The sequence below is a fragment of the Nyctereutes procyonoides genome, unplaced genomic scaffold, assembly GCF_905146905.1.
Source record: "Nyctereutes procyonoides isolate TBG_1078 unplaced genomic scaffold, NYPRO_anot_genome, whole genome shotgun sequence".
Taxonomy (NCBI): domain Eukaryota; kingdom Metazoa; phylum Chordata; class Mammalia; order Carnivora; family Canidae; genus Nyctereutes; species Nyctereutes procyonoides.
The window spans coordinates 32,499,282-32,520,363 of NW_026575120.1; the positions used below are offsets into that span (position 1 = coordinate 32,499,282).

At 44.6% G+C, this 21,082-nt stretch overlaps 1 protein-coding gene across 2 annotated transcripts in view; it reads right to left on the reverse strand.

Moving 5' to 3' along the window:
* The window catches only part of ZC3HAV1 (zinc finger CCCH-type containing, antiviral 1), a 63,353-nt gene extending 42,485 nt beyond the window's left edge, over positions 1–20,868 (reverse strand). Inside the window, exons 1-2 of one of the 2 annotated variants that reach the window (XM_055335207.1) lie at positions 20,508–20,868; positions 1,060–1,195 (exon numbers count right to left, since the gene is read on the reverse strand). In XM_055335207.1, the coding sequence (XP_055191182.1) occupies positions 1,060–1,195; positions 20,508–20,815 (444 nt within the window). In that variant the 5' untranslated portion in view covers positions 20,816–20,868. The remainder of the gene's footprint in view (positions 1–1,059; positions 1,196–20,507) is intronic. The other variant, XM_055335208.1, reaches the window with a different exon arrangement.
* Between the last annotated feature and the right edge of the window lie 214 nt (positions 20,869–21,082).

Sequence of the window (21,082 nt, forward strand, 5' to 3'; positions counted from 1 at the left end):
ACTTTTTTTTTTTTAAGATTTTATTTATTTATTCATGAGAGACACACAGAGAGGCGGAGACACAGGCAGAGGGAGAAACAGGCTCCCTGCAGGGAGCCGGATGTGGGACTCAATCCCAGGACCCCAGGATCATGCCCTGGCCCGAAGGCAGGCGCCAAACCACTGAGCCACCCAGGGATCCCCTGAGACACCCCTTTAGAGACTTCCCTTGCCCAGCCTTTTCAAATACACATCCATGCTACCAATGCTCTTGTTGATTTTCCACTATAGGAACCAGCTCCTCAGACCTCTAGTCCGGTAAACATTGCAGTCTCCCCATCTACAATCTCAGCCCTGACAAGTGGTAAATTGCAAACAAGCTATTAGCTAAAAAGTAAACCAGGCATGGACCTCCCCACCCCACTCACTAATTCTGAGTACTCAATTCTTACAACGAAAAGGCACTCTCTTCTTTGGACTCTCTACGTGGTAAAAGGATGGTAAGAGGGCCCTCACAGAGATTTTGTTAATAGGTTCTTCTAGGATCCCTCAGCAACAGCAACGTCTAGTAGGTTCTTTTTATTTTTTAAGATTTCACTTATTTATTCATGGTATCTCTTCCATTCTCTGGGAAGCAGGTCAGCAATTAAGAACCTACTAGATTCGGGCACCTAGGTGGCTCAGTGGTTGAGCCTCTGCCTTTGGCTCAGGTAATGATCCCGGGAGTCCTACTAGGGAGGCTGCTTCGCCCTCTGCCTATGTCTCTGCCTCTCTCTCTCTCTGTGTCTCTCATGATTAAATAAATAATATCTTAAAAAAAAAAAAAAAGACCATCTCCTTCCAGGAAGCTACTTAGATGTAAAGCATCAACTAGTTCTAATACTGTATCTTCAGATCACCTCAAATGGGAAGGAAATTGCTGGAATCAATAGGTCACTTAGCAACAGCCACCTGTTGATTGCTATCTGCAGAGCCTGGTGGTGATTTTGAGTCTTTTGTGGTTCTATTCCAACCCATCCATGACACAACACTGCCAATAATATTGTCTCTGTGGCTTATAACGAAGGAATCACAACTTACCTCAGGCAAAAAAAAAGGGTCACTTTGGATGAGGAGCACTGCTAATTCCTCTTTGTTCAGTCCAGAGAGCTCATGGTTTTTCAGGACCTTGAAGTTCTCTTCTGAGAGAACCTCATGAGAATATTTGCACAAATTCCTGGAAGAAAACAACAATTGTCAGTGTTTCCACTTCACAGAAGTAAAGAAAAACAAATCATTTGGGCCCACATCCTTTGGTATGGAATCCTGCCTAAAGAAGACACTTTAAAAATATAAATTGATGAAACACCTAATGGGCATACAGGAATTGTTTTTAATGATTTTATTTGTTTATTTATTTGAGACAGAGTGCGCACACATTGTGGGCAAGCAGCGAGCAGGCTCTCCACTGAGCACGGAGCCCTATGCAGAGGGCTCAATTCCACAACCCCGAAATCACAGCTTGAGCTGATACCAAGAGTTGGACATTCAACTGAATGAGCCAAGCAAGTGTCCCTGGGGATGGGTTTTTTTTTCCCACAAATTATACACATCTATATTTTAAATTGTTGCAATACTTCTTTAAACAGTATCTCCTCTAGTATACATTACTAAAGGGAAAAAAACTGGTGAAATAAATTTATTGGAAATGATTGCCCACTGAGGGACAAAGAATAATTAGGATAATACATCTATGGACTTGGGGCACCTCGCTGGCTCAGTGCATAGGGTATGTGACTCTTGATTTCAGACTTGTGAGTTCAAGCCCAATGTCAGGTGCAGGGATTACCTAAAAATAATTTTTTTTTCTAAAAATAAAATCTTTAAAAAAAAACATGCATCTGTGGACTGAAAATAAAGGTCGATGGGAAAAGAGACTTCATTTATCAAATGTTTTAATGATACAAAAGTATTCATTGCCTTATTTCTATATCTTATATACCAATGTATACCTATATGATCTGTGACTAGAAAGGAATGGAATGAGCTCTTAGTTGTATCTTTCAAACAACTCTACAGAAAAAGATAATAATGCCTTCCTTTTAAGACATTGATGATCTAGGTCCACACTGTCCAAGAGAACACACTCTATGATGATGGAATTGTTCTATAATCTGAACTTGCCAAATATGGCCACCAAGTACCTGAAATATAGCTAGTAAGACTTAAGAAATAATTTTCTATTTTACTTTTTTAAGTTAATAAATTTAAATTTCAATAGCCACCCATGACTAGTGGCTACCATCTGGATGGCAGAGACCTAGGTCTCCTGTATCCAAAGTATAGTGGGATAACCTATCGCATCACCATCACCTCTCTGGGAGCTTGTCAGAAATTTAGAGTTTCAGGCCCTAGCCTGGTTATACTGAATCAAAATCTGCCATTCAGCAACATCCCCCAATGACTTAATGACATTAAGGTCCAAGAAGCACTGATTTAGATCACTGAGAAACCGTGATAGCAATGTTGTTTTCATTAGGCAAATGTAATTTGGCAGTTACCAGAGTCCACATAACAAACTCATTCCATTCTTTAACTTATGTATGCTACCTACAATTATTGCCAAAGTCCTCAGATTTATGGTTTTAGTGGTTATTAATATGATGGGATATTAATACTTTCTAGTTTGTACAACCATCATCAAATTATAAGGTGGTTAGGTAATGGCCGGATTTTCACTACATAGGTAGCATGGCTACGATCGCCTTTCTACAAATAACCTTCCATCTTTTACAATATTTTCCTGAGATTTATTCCTTTGGGAGTATTGCCTCAAAGAACAGTAATTTTCTTGGCAGCTTGTTTCATTTTTGATCTACTGCTCTCCAGGAAACATACCAGCAATCTGAGTGTGTCTATTTCCCTGCAAACACATTAAAAAGGAGTTTTATCACTTTTGCTACTTCAGTAGGTAAAAAATAGACTTATGCTTTTAATTTGCACTTAATTTATTAACAAGACTGAAATATTCCCAAATGTTAGCTTGATGCTGAATTTCCCTACTTACTCCTTAGGTTCTCCTTACATCTTTACTATTTGTTCACATTCTTTAACTGTTTACCTATAGTAGAGAATGGTTACTGACAGATTTATAGTTGTTCTTTATACTTTCATTATTTTTTAAAATTTTATTTATTTATTTGAAAGGGAGAGAGCACAAGCTGGGGGGGGGGGCAGTGGTGGAGCAGCAGAGGGAGAGGGAGAAGCAGGCTCCCCGCTGAGCAGGGAGCCTGATCCAGAGTTTGACCCCAGCAGGATCATGACCTGAGCTGAAGGCAGATGTCTTACTGCCTGAGCCACCCAGGTACTCCTGTCTTTAAACTTTTAAAAATTAATCATTACCAGCCTTATTTATTTCAAGTAGTTTTGCATTTTTTCCCCTCTCTACTGAGAACTTTAATTAATTTGCTGTTGCTGAATTTCTTTTTCTTTTTTTTTTTTTTTAAGATTTTATTCATGAGGGATCCCTAGGTGGTGCAGCAGTTTGGCGCCTGCCTTTGGCCCAGGGCACGATCCTGGAGACCCGGGATCGAGTTCCACATCGGGCTCCCGGTGCATGGGGCCTGCTTCTTCCTCTGCCTGTGTCTCTGCCTCTCTTTCTCTCTCATGAATAAAATCTTTTTTTTTTTTTTTTTTTTTTTTTTTTATGATAGTCACAGAGAGACAGAGAGGCAGAGACACAGGCAGAGGGAGAAGCAGGCCCCATGCAGGGAGCCCGAGGTGGGACTTGATCCTGGGTCTCCAGGATCACGCTCTGGGTGGAAGGCGCTAAACCGCTGAGCCACCCGGGCTGCCCATTGTTGCTGAATTTCTATATAATCAGACCCTTCCAATCTGCCTTTCAATTCATTCACCATAGTGGGATAACTATAGTAGACCATTCTGTTTCACTTATAAAAGAGATATCTTCAGCTTTAATTCTTTAAAACATCTGGAGCTTATCATGACAAGTAGTGTCAGAAAGGGACAGAAATGCTTTACATCAACTTTTCTTTTTTTTTTAATTTTTATTTATTTATGATAGTCACAGAGAGAGAGAGGCAGAGACACAGGCAGAGGGAGAAGCAGGCTCCATGCACCGGGAGCCCGATGTGGGATTCGATCCCGGGTCTCCAGGATCGCGCCCTGGGCCAAAGGCAGGCGCCAAACCGCTGCGCCACCCAGGGATCCCCATCAACTTTTCTCAATAACAATTCTATTTTTTTTAAGAAGGGAAGGAAGAAAGGGGAGGGGCAGAGGGAGAGAGAGAGAGAGAGAGAGAGAGAATCGTAAGCAGGCTCCATGCCCAGTGCAGAGCCCGCCTCAGGGCTCAGTCTTACAACCCTGAGATCATGACCTGAACCAAAATCAAGAGTCGGACACTTAGCTGACTGAGCCACCCAGGCGCCCCTCAATAATAATTCTATTAAATAGGATTCTTTTCTTTTTATTCTGTTATCCTGGACTATTTTATGATAATGTTGTAAAAGATTTAGAACTGTCACAATCTCTATTGTGATTTTATCAATCTACTGTTCTGCTTTGAATCTAATACAACTTAAATCTCCTTTGCACAATATTTTAAATATTAACAGAGTAATTTGTCACATCACTGGTTTGCTCCTTTTCCAAAAACTCTTTAGTGTGCTTACCTATCATTTTCTCTATAGAAATTATTGTGGTTTTGTCAATTTCCAGGAAAATATCATATTGAGAATCTAATTTATGTTAACTCCAGAAGTTAGATCAGATATTATGTCATCTTAAGTTCATTAATTAATCTTCTGATTCTGGAACAGAAACTCTCTCTCCATTTATTCAAGTTCTATTTTCCTTATAGAGAATTAAAATCTTTCTTTTCTTTTTTTAAGATTATTTATTAATTATTTATTTATTCATGAGAGACACAGACAGAAAGAGAGAGGCAGAGACACAGGCAGAGGGAGAAGCAGGCTCCAGCAGGGAGCCTGATGTGGGACTCAATTCCAGGTCCCCAGGATCAGGCCCTGGGCCAAAGAGAGTGCTAAACCGCTGAGCCACCCAGGCTGCCCAAAATCTTCCTTTTAATGGTTTTCTTTCATTTCCAAAATATTAAACATTTATCTGTTGCCACTATTTTTTAGTTGTTTGTTACTAATAAGCAGAAATGCAAACAACTTTGCAAAATTATCTTACTGAAGCTGAAAATGTTTTTAATGTAAACATCTAGATAAAAGTCTTTCTCCACGAATTAATCTTTACAAGTCATTTACTCTGGGCACCCGGCTGGCTCAGTCAGTAGAGTATGCAACTCTTGATGAGTTTGAGCCCCGCACTGGGTGCAGAGATTACTTTTTTTTTTTTAATTTATGATAGTCACAGAGAGAGAGAGAGAGAGAGAGAGAGAGAGAGAGGCAGAGACACAGGCAGAGGGAGAAGCAGGCTCCAGGCACCGGGAGCCTGACGTGGGATTCGATCCCGGGTCTCCAGGATCACGCCCTGGGCCAAAGGCAGGCGCTAAACCGCTGCGCCACCCAGGGATCCCCAGAGATTACTTTTAAAAAATAGAAGCCGCTATTCAAATGCTGCTTGTGTATAAGACATTTCTGAAACCCTCTGGAATTGCCTTCAGATCTAGCTGTGGAACCTCCTAAAAATTTTTAAAAATCACAGAATCAAAAAAAAAAAATCACGGAATCAACGACTGTGTCTGCTACCATCTGAGCCCTTAAACCCCAACCAGCTCTCCCTTGCACTTTGCTTCATAGAGAGAGAAGTCATGGGCCACTGGTCAGGCTCTGGTAACAGCCATTTCCTCAGGCGGGCCCTTTCCTCAGGCGGGCCCTTCTAGGTAGGTCTCTGGCACTCCTGGATAAAGCTGACTTCAGCTCTCTCAGCTGGTTTTGGGGTTCTGTGATCCCATAACTGCTCCCAACAGTCTCCACCCCCCCCCCCCAGAGCCCTCAGCAGCTGGGCTAGACTCCACCCTAACACTCCTCCCACCGTGGGGAGAATCTCAAGAGAACTTACAGCAGGGGGAGGGCTCAGCCTCTGGCCCAGGCCCCCCCATCGCCAGATGAATGTGAGACCTCTTAACTATAAGGCCTCTCACTCCACTGGCCAGTGCCAACAATGATCCCCTTGCCCTGGAGCTGACAATAACCTCGTTGAAACAAACACCCCCCTGCGAGGCAGGTTCCACCTCTGTCTCAGAGATACATGACAGCTGTGACTGGAAAGGAGTTTAGAACGTTTACTTTCCCTTTAGCTCCATCCAGTCATCCTGAACTGGGTGCCAAGACTATGGCACCCCTCTGACGGCCAAATGAGGATCATAGAAGAGCACCCGGCCCCTCTCCACGTCACAGCTAGATGCAGCAATGGTCCTATCTGTCCCAGCTGAGGAAGAGGAAGAGGCCACGTCCAAGGTCCCTGAAGTCAACGTTTCCTCTAAATAAAGGCCACCAGGCAGCCTAATGGTTCTGTCTGGAGCCCTGAGTCTCTAGGCTTCTCCAAGCTCACCTAAGGCCCTCATGTCTGGCAGAATGGCCCGCCTAGCACACACTTGCTGGCTGGGTCCCTGCTGCTGCCTGTCTGAAGGCCGGGTTTCCCTAGTCACTTCTTACCTCCATCCTCAGGCAAACTGCTCATTCCTCCAGATTTGGGACACTCACCCTGCATCCAGCTTCGGTCTCCAACATCTCTGTTTAGTTGTTTAGCCCTGGTGTCTGACGAGCAGCCTCCTCCCTGGGAGGCCCTACCCATTTTCCCACATTCCCCTGACTTCTCCCCACTTCTCGGAGGCTTTCTCTTTGCCCTCATTTCAGCATATTGGTCAGCCACGAGGCTGGGGCAGTTTGTGCTCATCTCTTTGGGAGCAAACCCGGGAAGACAAAACAAAAAGACGTTTACTACATGCGCACTAAGTGCCAGGAACTCTGCATCTACATGGTAAGCCTCTGAGGAAGCAGTTTACTTTTTATACTTTGGGAAACTGAGACTGATAAAATGAGAAATGAGAAAAATAAAACGAGAAATCAAAGGCAACTCAAATAAGAGGAAGACCTGATATGTGAACCCCGATCTCAAAAACAAATAAACAAAGCCTAATCTGGAAAAACAAAAATGGATCAAAACTTTTTCAAACCAAAAAAGGGAGGGGGGCAGGAGAAAGAGAAGAAAAAGAAAGACAACGAAGAAGAAGACGAAGACAAAGAAGAAAAGAGAAGGAGGAGGAAGAGGAGGAGGAGAAGAAAAAGAAGTCATTCTGGATTATTTAAACCACTGTTCCCCAGCTATTAATGGAAAATTGAGAGCAGAGTATAAGGAGAGCAAATGCATGTAAATCATGTAGAGGAGGTAGCAGGGAAAGAGCAAATGACAGAAACTACTTCTTGGGGGGCACCTGGGTGGCTCAGTGGTTGAGCATCTGCCTTGGGTTCAGGGTGCGATCCCGGAGTCCTGGGATCGAGTCCCACATCGGGCTCCCTGCGAGGAGCCTGCTTCTCTGTCTGCCTGTGTCTCTGCCTCTCTGTGCCTCTCATGAGTACATAAATAAAACCTTAAAAAAAAAAAAATCACCTAGAAGGTTTGTTAGAACAGATTGTTGGGCTCCACACCCAGAGTTTCTGATCAGTAGGTCTGGGGTGGGGACTGAGGATTTGCATTTCTAACAAGTGCCCAGGTGATGCTGCTGCCCCCCTGGCCCATGAGTCCTCTTGGGAGTCTGGAGGACATCAGAGACTGCGGAAGGCTGGAGCACAGCCACGGGGCTCCCCACCTCCCGGCACAGAGGTGAGCACTCCTACAAACCATTATGTACTGCCCAGGGAAAAACAAATGTTTGCAGAATTTTGCTGCACTGGGAGCAGATAAACTTCAAACAGAGTGAGTTGGGATAGGAGATGATAACTTTTTTTAAAAAGAGCAAAGACGGCCTTGAAAGAGCACAATTGTCTCTGTGTCAGGATCTCTGGCCGAAAGCCTAAAAACAAATGACCTTTTCACTTTTCTCTTCCAGCCACAGAACAAAATATTATTTTAACCCTGGCAATAAATCCTCCCCTACACCTCAGATGAGGTCTGGGCGGTAGAGTGGCTCTCATCCCTGGCTACACATAATAATCAACTGGGGAGTGTTTGGAAATACCTAAGCCTAACCCTCGGAGACTGATTTAATTTGACAAGGGGTGGCAGGTGACTCTACTGTGCAGCTGGAGCTGAGAACTGCTAGCTGGACTAGTCCGATCAGAGTCCAAGCTAGGTTCCAGAACGAGATGGTCACCCCGGAGCTCTCGGGCTTCACCAGCCAGTAAACACAGAGCCAGGCCTGGGCTCAACCACCAGACCAACAGGGAAAAGATAACAACCTAAGGGAGAGTCTTGTTTTTTGACAGGAATCTGTCTCAAAATTACCCCTCCCTTTCTCCCCCCCCAACACCTCGTGGGGAGGGGTTGATAAAAACAATGATATGTTGATTTGTATGGAAAACAGGAAATTGCTCACCGTGATATAAACCAGGTGAAAAAGAAACCAGGACTTGTAAAAGATAAAATCTAGAGAACGCTGGTCTAAAGAATAAAATGTCATCCATCATAAACAATTGTAATGAAATATGATTCCAAAGCCATGAGGCTCCCATTCTCTGTTGTTTGTGCTGCTGACGTTCAAGGTCAACCGGCCTCACTACTAGATGCAGGGGCAGCTCCGAGAATCTGGAAGCCCTATTACCAGGGGAAGGATCAGAGTAGGCCAAGAGAGAACACAGGGGTGGGATAAGGGTAAGAATGGGGGTGGTAGGGGTAGAGAAAACGTGGAGCTGAAGAAACGAACCAGCTTTTTTTTTTTTTTTTTTAAGATTTTATTTATTTAAGAGAGAGCACAAGCCAGGGGAGGAGGGGCAGAGGGGGAAGCAGACTCCCCACCGGGCAGGAAGCCTGATGTGGGGCTCCATCCCAGGACCCTGGGATCATGACCTGAGCCAAAGGCAGACACTTAACCAACAGAGCCACCCAGGTGCCCCAAAAACAAAACCTTAAAAAATAATTATAACTGGAAAATGTCAGTTTCTTCCCTGTTCATCTAATTTTCATAATTCTTTATGGTTGAAGGCAGACACTTAACTGACGGGGCCACCCAGGCACCCCGAAATGAGCCAGCTTTAAGCACAACTGTACTATCTGGACCCCACAAGGTGCAAAGAAGAGAAGGCCAGCCGACTGATGCCACAGGTGAGCTCCAGCTGCAGGAAGGCACCTGGTTGGCTGCAAGACGCTGAGCAGCAGAGGGCATCAGGAGAAGACCAGGCCTGCGGAGGATGGCAGGGGCACCAAGGATCCGTGTGCAGCTTATTGTACTGAGAGTAGGGCGCCCAGAAATCACCTCTCTGTTATGGCAGACAATGCCTCCAGTCTCCAGTGCTCCAATTAGTGTCGCCCATTAGAAACACCTAAGGGACTTCTAAAAATCTCCAGGTGGCTCAGTGGTTGAGGGTCTGCCTTCGGCTCAGGTCGTGATCCCAGGGTCCTAGGTTTGAGTTCCATATCAGGCTCCCCACAGGGAGGGGACACAGGCCTGGGTATCTGCCTCTCTCTCTGTGTGTCTCACATGGATAAATAAATAAATGTTAAAAACAAAACAAAACTGAGTCCAGCTCCTCTGCTCTGACTTGCGTGAACTGACTCCTCACTGGGTCTGAAATCCCCAGTCCTCCTGGATTCCTTTACCCCTTTCCCACCCCCATTCTGGGGCCTTGCCAATTCCAGAATAACCTGTAGGTAAAGATCAAAGATACCTGTTTGGAAGTAAATGTAGTCAAGGAGCAGTAAGCAAATTAGAACGGGAGGAAAGCAACCCTGTATTTGTTTTCATTGTTCACTCTTGCCATCTCTAGATTATGTAAAAAGTAGAAAACATTTTGTTATCAGATGCTTCTTTGTCACTTACTCAACATTTTATCAAGATTCACAGGATCACTTATAATGTCATTATGTTTCTCAGTTTAATTTCTGCAGGAAGCTGCACTGAAGCTGCATATTCGGTCAAATGAAAATAAACATGAAGCAAATCTAAAAAGAGACACGAATTCCCAAATGATTCTTATGGGGCACACGCCCCTCTCTGGGCCCTGATGTCACAAAAAACAGCTCAGCCTCCATGGCCATCAACCGGTCAACTAAACTCCACGGACCAAGCACACGCAGTAACAGAAGGAACTTCCAGGAAGACTTCTCGGTAAGTACAACACACAAATGACACGGAACATGCAAAAGTGAAAGGCAAACCTTGAAAACATTATGCTGAGGGAAAGAACCCAGGCACAATGGGACAAATAGTATGATTCCATTTGTGAGAAACATCCAGAAAAGGCACACCCATGGAGACAACAAGACAAGTAGATTAGAGGTTGCCAGGGTTGCCGGAAAGAGGGGAGAACAAGGAGACTGCTGATTGGTGTAGGGTTTCTGTTTGGGCTGAGGAAAATGTTCTGGAACCAGATATGGTAATGATTGCACAACATCATGAATGTACTTGTTGCCATTGAACTGTACACATTTTTCCCCCAGTTTGAAGGTCATTCCTCTTTGTTTTGTTTTGTCTTGTCTCTTAATTTTAATTCCGGGCAGCCCGGGTGGCTCAGCGGTTTAGCGCTGCCTTCAGCCCAGGGCCTGATCCTGGAGACTCATGATCGAGTCCCACATCAGGCTCCTTGCATGGAGCCTGCTTCTCTCTCTGCCTGTGCTCTCCCCTCTCTCTCTCTCTCTCTCTCATTAATTAATAAATAAAATCTTTAAAAATAAAAAAAATAATTTTAATTCCAGTGTACTTAATACACAGGGTTCTATTAATTTCAAGTGTCTGTTCCACTGATTCAGCAATTCTATCCATTACTCAGTGCTCATCAAGAGAAGCGTGAAGGATATCCTCAAAAATGGTAAAATAAATAAATAAATGACTATCACAAGCAAAAATAAAGCAATAAGACCTCAAAAAAAAAAAAAAAGCAAAATGGAAATAAGAAGCAAGTGCTAAAAATTTGACACCACGTAAGACAAACCTAAAATACGAGCATTAGATCTTAAGACAGCTAGAGACCTAGAAATATATAAAGAATTAAAACCACAGTGAGGTACAATTTCACACTCCTTGTACTGGCACAAATTTTAAAAGGCTGACGATGTCTCCTCCCCACAGGCTTGTAGGTGTTTGCTGCAGCTTCCTTTGCCTGACAGAGCAATAAAGCTACTGTAGCTCTTTTTGCCCCTGCTCACCCCCTACCACATGACAACCCCCCTAAAGGCCAATCTTGTCAAATGGCAAGAATATGAAGCAAGGGAATGCTCGAATGCTTCTGATGGGAGTAAAATTGGTCTACACCCTTGGAAAACAATTTGGGATTATCTCATAAAACTGAAGGTAAGTATACTAGCAGCTATCTAGGGGACCCTTGCACATGTCACAAGGAGAGATATAGCATCATATTCAATGCATCACGGTTTGTAATAACAAAAAATTACAATCTCTATTTTGATAAGAAAAATTGATATGTAAGTTGCACATTCATACAAAAAGAAAGCTATTCATATCACAGAATGAAAGCAGTCCCTCTCCTAAAATGTAGGGGACCCAGGGCAAGATAAAATGGAAGTCTACGCACCAAGTGCCTAAGCATTTAAAAGTAAAAAATCAAGCTACAAAATGGTTCAATAAAATATGATCTGTCTTCCCATCTTAACAAATATACTTTCAAAATGACCTGGAAAACCAAGTGTGAATTCTTCTCAGACTCCTCTGCGTTCTCCGATGAGCTATATAAGAATGAAGCAAGTCGGCCCTGGCTTCCAACTCTGGCCACACTGCTAGAGCCATCAGATACAGGCGATGAACATGCCAGCCACATGGAGGAAGACCTGGGGAAGAAGCCCTGGGCTCTGGAAGAAGTGGGCTCTGGAAGTCCAGGGTCCCAGGAACCTGGATCAAGGTCTAGAATCAAAGTAAGCGCTATAGGTTCTAGATGGGCACAATTCCTTGGCCCCATGGACTCCTCAAAGAGCGAGCAGGGATGTAACTAAAAGACAGCTACAGGGATCCCTGGGTGGCGCAGAGGTTTGGCGCCTGCCTTTGGCCCAGGGCGCGATCCTGGAGACCCAGGATCGAATCCCACGTCGGGCTCCCGGTGTATGGAGCCTGCTTCTCCCTCTGCCTGTGTTTCTGCCTCTCTCTCTCTATGTGTGACTATCATAAATAAGAAAAATAAATAAATAAGTAAAAGACAGCTACAACTAGGATTGTAAAGCAGAGGGCTCAGGGAGGAAGTCCATCTTGTCCAGGTCTACAGGTGAGTCTCAGAATCATCATGCTGTGCACACAAAAGCAAATAAGTATTTGCATACCTAGCATTGATATCATTTATAGGCTTGAAAACAGGCAAAACAATACTAAATATTGCTTAGAAATGCACACATAGGGCACCTGGTTGGCTCTATTGGTTGAGCATCTGTCTTTGGCTGGGGTCATGATCCCAGAGTCCTGGAATGGGTTCCATGTCAGGCTCCCTGCTCAGTGGGGAGTCAGCCTCTCTCTCTCATGCTCTGTCTCTCAAATAAGTAAAAGCTTTTTTTTTTAAAAAAAGAAATACATATATATATTTAAAAATAAGTGTATAGTAAAAATAAAAATCAGGGAATCCCTGGGTGGCTCAGCGGTTTAGCGCCTGCCTTTGGCCCAGGGCGTGGTCCTGGAGTCCCAGGATCGAGTCCCACGTCGGGCTCCCTGCATGGAGCCTGCTTCTCCCTCTGCCTGTGTCTCTGCCTCTGTGTGTGTGTGTGTCTTTCATGAATAAATAAATAAATAAAATCTTTTAAAAAATAAAATAAAATAAATAAAAATAAATAAAAATCAAATTCAGAGCACTATCAGTAGGATTATAAATTGATACAGTCACTAAATAAAACAGAACAAAGACTTCTCAAAAAATTAAAAATAGAACTACCGCATAATCAGCAATCCCACTTTCAGGTATATACCCAAAAGAAATGACATCATATCTCAAAGAGATATCTGCACTCCCATGTTCAAAGCAGCATTAGTCACAAGAGCCAAGATCTGGAAACAACCAAAACATCCACCGATAGATGAATGGATAAAGAAAATGAGGGATACAGACACAGACACAGATATATAGATATACAAAGGAATATGTGATTCAGCCATAAAAAAGAAAAAAATCCTGCCATTTACAACAACATGGATAAACCTAAAAGACATTATACTAAGTGATACAAGGCAGATAGCAAGTACTGTAATGATCTCTCCTATACGTGGAATCTAAAAAGTCAAACTCACAGAAAGTAGAATGGCAGTTGCCAGGGACTGGAGGTGAGGGGCAGGTGGGAGCAATACACTGATACTGGTCAAAGGATATAAATTTTCAGTTATAAGATGAATAAATTCTGGAGATCTAAGGTACGCTATGGTGGCTATAGACAACAATAACGCATACTTGAAATTTGCTGAGAAAGCTGATCACAAGCGTTTTCATCATAAAAAAAAGGGGGGGTGTAAAGAGATAGGTTAATTAGCTTGATTGAGGGAATAATTTCACAATGTATACGTATATCAAAATACCACAGGAGCACCTGGCTGGCTGGCTCATTCTGGGGAGCATGGGACTCTTGATCTCAGGCTCTGGAGTTTGAGCCCCACTTTGGGCATACAGATTACTTAAAAAAAAAAAAAAAAAAACAAGGGACACCTGGGTGGTTCAGCGGTTGAACACCTGCCCCTGGCTCAGGGCGTGATTCGCAATCTCAGGATTGAGTCCTCCATTGGGCTCCCTGCCTGGAGCCCGCTTCTCCCTCTGCTTACATCTCTGCCTTTCTCTCTCTGTGTCTTTCATGAATAAATAAATTAAATCTTAAAAAAAAACAGTATCATATTGTACACATTAAGTATATACAATGTTTCTAAATCCATGATACCTTATTAAAACAGAAGAGAAAAAAACAACAGTATTTATCTCTATCACCTCTAAGATGGGGGAGATGAGCAAGAAAGGGAATTCAGAGGCCCCTGGGTGGCTCAGTCGGCTAAGCATCTGACTTTAGATCTCAGCTCAGGTCTTGATCTCAGGGTTGTTAGTTCAAGCTGCATGGTGGGCTCCACGCTGGGCATGGAGCTTACTTAAAAAGAGACAGAATTCGGGGGAGGGTTAAATGATTAACATTGTATTTCTTTATTTTATTTTATTTTATTTTATTTTATTTATTTATTGCAGACAGGGGCGGGGGGGGGGGGCAGAGACGCAGGCAGAGGGAGTAGTAGGTTTCATGCAGGGAGCCCAATGTGAGACTTGATCCGGGTCTCCAGGATCACACCCCGGGCTGGAGGTGGCGTAAACCGCTGAGCCACCCGGGCTGCCCTTAACATTGCATTTCTGAAGCTGATTCATGGGTACACAGATAACTCATTGGATGCTTTATAATTTTTCATAAGACTTGAAAATCCTTTCAAAATTAGTAAGATGTCATGTTATGCCCTTCAAATTGGCATAAATTTTTAAGTCTGAAAATACCCAGTGCCAGCTGGCCCTGAGATGGGGAAACTGGGACTCTTGAACATGAAAATATTTGTCAGGATCTGGAAAAGTTGAAGCTGTGCAACCATTCAACCCAGCAATTCCACTTCCTAATGATCTACTCTGGAGAAGCACCAAGAGACGTGTAGTCTTGGCAGCATGGTTCGTTATAGCAAAAAACTGGAAATATCCCAAATGACCATTTCTTTGACAACAGGTACTGAGCTGTGCCATAAATTACAGGATGAAATACTAAGGAGGCCTGGGTGGCTCAGGGGTTGAGCGTCTGCCTTCAGCTCTGGGCGTGATCCCGGAAGCCCATATTGGGCTCCCTGTAGTGTGTCTGCTTCTCCCTCTGCCTATGTCTCTGCCTCTATCTCTCTGTCTCTCATGAATAAATAAATAAAATCTTTAAAGAAATACTATATAGCTGTTAAAATGAATAAATTAGATCCTTATATGTCAACAGGAATAGATCCCCAAAACATAACTGAGTAAAAATTCTAAAATACATACAACAATACTACATTTCATACACGGATACAAACATATATGTGAGGAAATTATAAAATCATGGAGGGTCAGAACACATACCATAATCCCAATCGAGGTTACTTCTGGGGAGAGAAGGGAATGAGACTAAGAAATCGAAAATAGTTTTAGGCCCATTATGGTTTTTATTTTACTTTGAAAGATATGTGAAAATGAAAAATGTTAGTATTTCTTTATTCTGGGAGGTGAGTTGTAAGCTTATTATATTGTAGTTTCTCTAATATAACCTTTGTTATATTACATATTCAGAATATGTAAAATACTCTGATGTGGGGCAGCCCTGGTGGCGCAGCGGTTTAGTGCCGCCTGCAGCCAGGTGTGATCCTGGAGACTGGATAGAGTCCCGCATCGGGCTTCCTGTATGGAGCCTGCTTCTCCCCCTTGCCTGTGTCTCTGCCCCTCTCTCCCTCTTTCTCTATGAATAAATAAAATCTTAAAAAAAAAATAAAAATAGGGATCCCTGGGTGGCGCAGCGGTTTAGTGCCTGCCTTTGGCCCAGGGCTCGATCCTGGAAACCCAGGATCGAATCCCACGTCAGGCTCCTGGTGCATGGAGCCTGCTTCTCCCTCTGCCTGTGTCTCTGCCTCTCTCTCTCTCTCTGTGTGACTATCATAAATAAATAAATTAGTTAAAAAAAATAAAAAATAAATACTCTGATGCTTGTTATATTATTCTTTGCAATTTGGGCTTTTTTTTTTCCAATTTATTGAATAGTCAATTAAACCTCTTCCCATCTACCCACCGCACCCAAAGTTACAATTAATCAAACAGGAAAGGCATACAAACAGGAAAGAACCCAGAGGAAACACCCACATTGGCAAAAACCGCAAAGCTGGTTGAAAATGCTCAACAGCCTGCTTCACACAGTTAAACAGTTATTCTTGAAAAAAAAAAAAAAAGCACCACCAACAACACACAACTTGAATTACTGAAAGGTCCTACTTCACACAGCTACTACACCACGTGAGTAGCTAGTTAAGAAATCATACAGATGGATCTGGGTTCAACAACTCTGCAAGTTATCTGCTCTATGGACTTCGGTACTTTTCTAAATAAATAAATAAAATATATTTTTTAAATGTACATTTCTAAATTTCTAAACAGCTCTGGTCTGAGTTGCCTTATATTAAGATGGGATTTACAATACCTCCCTCAGGAGCCACGGTGAAGACTAGCTTGGACACCATCTCTAAAGTGCCTGTTACAGGGCCTGATACATAGTTATTTGTTCAATAAATGGTAGTTATTGCTTACCTTGGAAGTGGGATTAGGACTCCCTGCTTGGGCATATATTTCAGCAAAGCAGATAGAAATATCCAAACTGGGGGAGCCTGGGTGGCTCAGTCAGTTGAGCGTCTGCCTTTGCTCTGGTCTTGGTCTTGGGAGTTCTGGGAGCCGCAGGCCATGCTTCCCTGCTCAGCAGGGAGACTGCTTCTCCCTTCCATTCTGCCACTCTCCCTGCTTGTCCTCGCTTTCTCCCTCTCTCCCTCTCAAATAAATAAATGAAATCTTAAAGAAAAAAATATCCAAACTGATGCACCAAAACAAGAGAATACCTAACATTCAAGCAAGCCCCTGTTGACTAACACGTATAGCTAAAAGCAATATAAGAAAGACTAGAGGGATCCCTGGGTGGCGCAGCGGTTTAGCGCCTGCCTTTGGCCCAGGGTGTGATCCTGGAGACCCAGGATCGAATCCCACGTCTGGCTCCCGGTGCATGGAGCCAGCTTCTCCCTCTGCCTATGTCTCTGCCTCTCTCCCTCTCTCTCTCTGTGACTATCATAAATAAATAAAAATTAAAAAAAAGACTAGAACTGCAGGATAAAGAGGAAAAATCCAATCTATGAATATAAAGGAATTTTTATATAAAGGAATATAAAGGAAATTTTATAAGTCCAACAGCAAAATGCAAACTGCCCTCAGGCAATTGATAGGAGTATTAACTGGTCAACAGATCCCATTAACTTGTAATCCACAAAGTCCTTAGACTTTAGACTTAGACATGTCAAGTTTTAGAAGATTTTATAAATTTCTAAGAAGGGGGGAATACTTTTAAAACATATTTGGGGGATGGGCACCTGAGTGGCTCAGTGGTTGATCTGCCTTCCGCTCAGGTCCTGATCCCTGGGTCCTGGGAACAAGTCCCACATCAGGTTCACTGCAAGGAGCCTGCTTTTCCCTCTGCTATGTCCCGCCTCCCTGTGTCTCCCATGAATAAATAAATAAAATCTTTTTTTAAAAATAAACAAACAAACAAACTTGGGGAAAAAATTGTTCTAGGTTTCAAGTCAAAAAAAAAAAAAAAGTCTCTCAAGGGCCTGATTATGAGGACACAGTACACGTCAATGGATTAAAAATTTGTAATGCTCTAACTCAAAAGTGATGAAAAAGGAAATAAAAGGTCAACTAGACCAATAAATGTAAGGAGAATTTATCACTTCACTAAAAGAAAAAAAAGACTAATGAATTCCCCAGAGGATCCATCCAAATTTGAATAGACCAAATTATCCCTGTATTTTATCTCCCCTTTTAAAACACACAAAAATTCTGGTTAACAATTCAATTTAGCAGTTTAAAATGTGGTCTTGATGTTTCAAACCATACACACAAAAATACCATAATAATATTCATAAAACAAAAAACTAAACTTTCTTAAAAAAACCACACAAAACTAATGTGTCTAAACATATGGTATAAGAAATTGAAAGTTTCTAAATATATTGGATATGTAACATATTTACACATTATGGATTATGTCTCTGCGGGTTTCTTCCTGAAAATGCAAGTCCTATTATGAGGCAATCAGAGAAATCTGAATGCCAACCGGATATTAGATTATATTAAAATTGTAACTGCAAAAAACTGTGATTGTTGTACTGTGGTTATGTTAATAAATTAGAGTCTACCCGTTGGAGATACTAAAGAATTTATGAAACACATAATCTCTGGAATTTGGCTTAAAATAATACGTTGGAGGCAGCCCGGGTGGCTCAGCGGTTAAGTGCCACCTTCAGCCCAGGGAATGATCCTGGAATTCCCTGGATCGAGTCCCACGTCGGGCTCCCTGCACGGAGCCTGCTTCTCCCTCTGCCTGTGTCTCTGCCTCTCTCTTTTTGTGTTTCTCATGAATAAATAAATAAAATCTTAAAAAAAAAAAAGATAATACGTTGGAAGTTGGGTACAGGGATGGGGAAGGAGGACATAAATGAAACAAAACTGGCCATATTTTGAAAATTGCTGAATTGAAATGATGGGTACATGGAGGTTCATCATTCTCTTTTCTCTAGTACATTTTGAAAATATCTAACATAAAAATTAAAAGATAAGGGACATGTGTATTTAAAACTAAAAGCCAACTCTAGTTGAAGAATTTTTAGGAACAGAACAGAAAAGCACACATACAAAGAAAAAAATCATCTTTTCAACACTGTTCTTATTCAAGTACGGTACTAGAATGTTCCTTCCCTTTCTATCCACCACTTTCTGCCCTCCTTCCCTCCTCCCAGATTTCTTGGGTTTCTGTGACTAGAGGATTTCCTCTATACTCATTCATAATTCACCAAAACTTAGAAACAGATTTTCAAATTGGTGCCTCACAACACATTCAATAAATATTTTTATTTTTTTAAAGGATTTATTTATTTATTTATTATTATTTATTTATTATTTATTTATTTGACAGAGAGACAGAGCCAAAGAGCACAAGCAGGGGGAATGGCAGAGGGAGAGGGGGAACCAGGCTCTCGATGATGAGACTGATGCCAGACTCCCTTGGGATCATCACAGGGGCAGAGGGCAGACAGGGGCTTAACCAATTGAGCTACCCAGGCGCCCTCAATAAGTATTTTTTTTTTTTTAATGATGGAGCACATTCAGCGCTTTTTAAAAATGTTACCACTTTGTCCTTTAAATTTTTTTTAAAAATACTATCTCATCTACGTCATCCATTTAAAGCACCGGTCATGGGCAGCCCGGGTGGCCCAGTGGTTTAGTGCTGCCTTCAGCCCAGGGCATGATCCTGGAGACCTGGGATCCAGTCCCAGGTCAGGCTCCCCGCATGGAGCCTGCTTCTCCCTCTGCCTGTGTCTCTGCCTCCCTCTCTCTCTACTCTCTGTGTGTGTCTCTCCTGAATAAATAAAATCTTCAAAAAAAAAAAAAAAAAGCCCTCATGTTTGGCATGGTTTACTACACATACACTGAGGGTGAGTCATCCAAAGGTTGTTGCTAAGAAGCACAAGATCAAAAGATTGACGGCCACCATTGTGGACACCAAGACAAACCACTTAAAGTTTTCAAGGAGGGGGCCAAGTGTGAAAAGTACTATATCAAGAAAAATAATTGAGCAGAAGTGCACAGGGACAGAAAAAGATGGACAGAGAGAACCATTCACTAATTGAACAAGATTTCAATCCGAAGTGGGGTGGGGTGGGGAAACCAAGCAGGAAGGGGACAGGAGGCCTCCAGAAGAAGGCTGGGTAAGGAAGGTATTGTGAAGGGTGAAGAAAAGGGGGCGGGGGCGTGCCAGAGACCCTGCCCTGGAGGAAGGAAGAGGGGTGTGACAGTCAGGGTGCAGACGTTGCCCAGGCAACGGGAGAGCAGAGCCCAGATGTAGCAGGGAGGCCGGGGCGGCCGGCAGACACATGGAAGCCATCTCTGCAGATGTGACAGCTGGGCCCAAGGGAGTGGGCTGTCCTCGGGAGAACAGACAGGTCAAAAGGCTTAACCCAATCCGCGGGGCACACTATATTTAGGAGGCAAAAAAAAAAAAAAAAAAAAAATGAACGAGTGGAAGAAACGCAGAAGCAGCTGCCTGAGAGGTACGCCGCCCTGTTTCAGAGGGGGTCCCAAGGGCGGGCAGTCACCAGCTCGGGCCACCTCGGGGACCCCGGGGCAGCAGCGCTGGGAGAGGACCCGACATCATCGGGAACCTCGAGGAGGGCCATTCCGCTCAGGGGGTGGCGGCTGGCTTCAGGGACCCGACAAGTGACCCCGAGGGGCCTGGCGGCGGCCAGGGATGGAGGGGTGGGGGGCAAGCGCAGGGCCCCCTCGCGGCGATGACGATCCGGGTGCGCAGGGACCACGCAGCAGAAAGGGAAAGCCTCGGGAGTCCAGGGTGCCACATAGTGGAGGCGCCGTCCTCGGTTCCCAAACCTGCCTCCAGATGCTCAAGACCCAGCGGACGTCCCCCACCCCCCCAAAAAGCAACATATTCCCCTGGGGGGAGGAGCGAGGCGTGGTCTTCCCCGGGGCGCTGTGGAGCCACCGGGGTTCGAGGACAGGTCTGGAGGCGGCGGCGGCCGGCGGGGGGGGGGGGCAGGCTGGAGGCGGAGGCCGGCGGGGACCGGGTCCCCACGACGGCGCGCCCCCGGCGGAGCCGCAGCCCCTGCGTCCGCGCGCGCTCACCTCTCCGCCTGCGAGTAGTGGCACCGGCCCAGCAGGTTGAGCTTGCAGAGGTGCAGGTCTTCGCAGGGCCTCTGGCAGAACTTGCGACGGCAGACGCGGGCGCGGGTGGCGGCCACCACCGCCCGGGTGACCCCGGCCCTGTCGCCCGTCTCCAGCAGCACGAAGCGGTCGGGCCCAGCCGCCTCCAGCACCTCGCGGAGCTGCGCCTCGGAGAGCGCGATCTCCTGCAGCAGCGCGTCCAGGGCCATGCGGCCCCCGTGGGCGCACAGGATCTTGGTGATGAAGCAGCACACCTCCGGGTCGGCCATGGCGCGCCGCGGGCCGGGCTCCGGCGGGGAATCGAAACTTAGGGGAGTCCGCGCGCGGGCGCGGGCGCGGGCGCGGGCGCGGGGGCGGGGGCGGGCGCGGGCGCGGGCGGTGCTCGGCCGGGCGCGCCCCGGGCGGGCGAGCGCGCGCTCCTCGCCGCCGCGAGCCGAACCAGCGGTTTCGCTTTCCCGCTCTGGGCCGCGGCCAGAGAGGTCAGAGCTCACGACCCAGGGCAGCCCGGGGGGCTCCGCGGTCTCGCGCCGCCCTCG